The sequence below is a fragment of the Phalaenopsis equestris genome, unplaced genomic scaffold (assembly GCF_001263595.1).
Source record: "Phalaenopsis equestris unplaced genomic scaffold, ASM126359v1 Scaffold201467, whole genome shotgun sequence".
NCBI lineage: Eukaryota > Viridiplantae > Streptophyta > Magnoliopsida > Asparagales > Orchidaceae > Phalaenopsis > Phalaenopsis equestris.
The window spans coordinates 7,923-11,519 of record NW_018221229.1 but is presented as its reverse complement, the minus strand read 5'-3'; the positions used below and the strand labels follow the sequence as shown (position 1 = coordinate 11,519).

Below are 3,597 nucleotides of genomic sequence, written 5' to 3'. Positions count from 1 at the left end.
TACGATTTCAGGGTATTTAAGCTTTAACTAATGCCTGAATTACTATCTTATTAACTTTACATTCCCAAGTGCATGACATAAGAACATCGAGCTTCTAAGTACAGTTCACAAATTCTTAGATCTATTTATATCACTTAGCTTTAGCTACACCTAGATAAATTATTATTAGTCGGTGATAGTTTAAACTGGTAAGAAAAATTTAGGTAATTTATTCTTTATAAGTGCATAATCAAACTTGCTTTGCTACATTATTACACTAGAGGATATTATTAATTATGATTGAATCATGTAGAGAATTATCATGACAAAGAGTATAAAATGCATGGGTATATTCATCATTGTATGCATAAAGAAAATGTGGTAGATCAAAAAAAATGTAAACATACTGATGGTTGCATTACCTATAAGCTTATGTTCATATCTATTATATGAATACGCAATTAAATTTTAAATTTGCTAACTCTAGTTTCCATGGTTTTGCAAAAGAATTTTGGAAATGCATCACAAAAAAACTTAAAATGCTTAGTTTTAAAAAGAATGAATCAAAGTTTGTACTCAAATGAGAATCTAGGTTTATGATGGTTGCATTATGACCTTTGTTTGGCTACTTTCTTGATGCTTTCTAGAAATTCTTATGATAAGAAATTTCTTTTTACAGCCAGATATGCTAAAAATTAGCAGCTATAAGAAAATTGTTGTCAAACCTTTTGAAAAAAAAAAATATATATAAATACCAACATGTTTCAAAAAAACTAATTTTCCCACAGTCCATGCCAAATATTGTTTGCATAAAATGATGATGCTCTTAATTTTAATAATTTGTTAAGTAATTCTTATCAAGAACAAAATAATTTTAATTTGAATTAAACCATGTGGCTTATAGTGATCCTTCCATATTTACAATAAATGAAAAAAGTTACAAATATGATTGTTCTATATTATATTATCATATATAAATTATAGATATTGTGCTTCATATATTCGTTGATTGGATCGCAAATTCATTTATCGCATATTGCCTAATCGAGATGCTCTCAAACTTATATACTCATTTGTATGTTCTTCGACAAGTTTTGCAACAAATAGAGCAGCGAATCTAAAAACAAAATTGCCACCATTAATGATAACTATAGTGCTTCTAATGTTAACACCTCCACCAGATCCTGAACCAGTTCACAAAGATGTCAAAAACTACCAAGTACATAATGATTAAAGTTGCTCTCCATAGAAGCCACTAAACTTACTAATACTGAAGCCTGCTGAAGTTGACTGCTCAAAAAACAATGTATCAATACTATTGCCTATTACATAGCACCCACCTAAACTCTTCGAGAAAAGAAATTTTTGTTCCGACTGAATTGATGCAAAACAATGAGAATTGGTTAACCATCCAATCAATTTAGCCTAAAATGGGACCAAGGTTTTCAGAGGTCAACCAAAAATAGTTAAATCAGGTTACATGAATTGAAAAAAAACAAGTTTTCAAGCATTTTATATGACTAGTTAATCTTGAAAATTTTTTAGTGTTTGCTTTCATTTTTCTTCAGGTTAACTGCAATTAGAAAATGGATAATCTCATCCTTTAGGTAACAAGATTGATTAATTGATTGATTACTGAAAGAATTATGTAATGAGATCATTGAAGGTTAAATGTATCTTCCACAGTTGATCCACGTTGTTCATGCAAATTGCTCAAAATTATGTACGCAAAGTCCTTATGCTTCTCCAAGTAGTGTACATACATTCTTTTCCAAGTTATTTAAAGATTTGTTTGCTTCTTTCTTCCAGCATTCCCAAGCACCAATCCACTCCCTACAAAACCCATATGACCTCATTTACTACCCACCAAGCATTAATCAACTAAGTGTACTTTTAACTACCTTATCTTGAATAAGGGATACTCATATGATGTATTTAATATAAATATTCCTAAATGAAATATTCCCATCTTTTTTAAATTTATCTATTTTGACGTTCACTTTTTCCACACTCAAATTGGACATCAATAATGTCTTTATTGTCCAACACTATGATCCAAACAGCATAGCCAATTTAACTATAGTGTTTTTAAATTTCGTTTTCACTGTCGTGACATTTTTTTAGTGCATGATACTTTCAATTGTATTTGCTTGTTCAAGAACCAATATTAATTGCAGAAGTTTTAAAGCATAAATATGTTCCCATGTATGATAAAACCAAGAAACAAAACCTATCAAATTTAAATATCACTTGATATTCAATAATACTGAATGATAAAAAATAATTTCATATCAATTTGAAATGCATATCATTTATTCAATTTTTATATTATTAATTCTTGCCTTTTGTAATCTAAAAGAACCTATCAGTTCAAATTTTATAATACAGAAGCCTCGCTTATGAGAACTATCTATATCATAAACTCAGTGTTTACCCTTTATGGAAGTCAAACCACATAAATTCAACCATAAAAGAGAAGGCCTCTTATTGTTCTCTTACAAGGGACATAGGTACAGGCGATGAAAGGAAAAAATAGTGAAAAGTGTGTGTAGAGTAACACATTTATTAATCATTGAGTTATTTATGTGCATAGCCAGAAGTACATTAAGAAATGGACCAGAGCAGAAAAAGTAAATTTTTTTTAAGCTGATATGTATGCCCACAAAACATGCTAAACAATGAATGCCAAACCTAAATACCAACAGCTGCTGTAAAACGCAATTTGGCCCTTCAAAGAGTTTAATTAAATCCAAAAAAAATCAAGCCTCGATTGCAATAGGAAAGATACAGAAAGAAGAAAATAAAGAAAAATTAAGAAAGCAAGCTCCCCGCTTAGATTCTGACCATATAACAAGCCGGAATCACCTAAGTCTGGCGGCGCAGGCGTTTCCTCAACTTCCTGTATTTGTGCTTGTTCATCTTCCTCTTCCTCTTCTTCTTAACACTATCAGCCCACATCGTCGGGCCATCGTCTTCGCCGCCGTAATGTTGCTCGGCATCAAACTGAAAGTTCCCAGATCGGGAAAACGGTTCCAGACTAATGAAAGGTGGAAATGATGGGCACAACCGAATAAGCGCGTTTTCAGCTGCATCATTTTCTGAAGGACAGGACATGGAACCGGGACATTGATTAAGGAAGAAATCATGGTTTGATGAAAGGATTGAAGTTCGAAGAAGGGACGTGCGAGGCTGCAATTTGCTCAACAAAAATAGGGTTTGGTGCGAAGGAAGTTGGGCTTTTCGGAGGAGCTTGTGGAGAAGCGACGCCATGGATCGTGATGAGGACTGATGGTTGCAACGATAACAGCGACTGCCTTTAGCTTGGAGAAAATATTACATCACTAGGCACTTGCTTAGAGGAACGTGCCCACCCAATGAAATCACGTCACGATATTTCGCGTGATGCAGAAAAAAAACGGCGCAGTAACATGGGGAATATTCCTCCCCGTGTTATTCATGTGTTATTGTGTGTTGTTCATGTGTTATTGTATCTTGGGAATATTTCTGGTGTTATAATAACGCAATAACATATGAATAACACATGAATAACACACAATAATACAAGAACAACACGGGAGAGAATATTCTCCCATGCTACTGAGCTGTTTTTTTCTCTGT

The 3,597-nt window shown here is 32.7% G+C and overlaps 1 protein-coding gene across 2 annotated transcripts in view; it reads right to left on the bottom strand.

Moving 5' to 3' along the window:
* Positions 1–2,546: 2,546 nt before the first annotated feature.
* LOC110036007 overlaps positions 2,547–3,597 on the bottom strand; it is a 1,398-nt gene continuing 347 nt past the window's right edge. The window contains exon 2 of one of the 2 annotated variants that reach the window (XM_020740353.1): positions 2,547–3,293. In XM_020740353.1, coding sequence (XP_020596012.1) covers positions 2,845–3,249 — 405 coding nt within the window. In that variant the 5' untranslated portion in view covers positions 3,250–3,293 and the 3' untranslated portion in view covers positions 2,547–2,844. Of the gene's footprint in view, positions 3,304–3,597 lie in introns of both variants that reach the window. The other variant, XM_020740352.1, reaches the window with a different exon arrangement.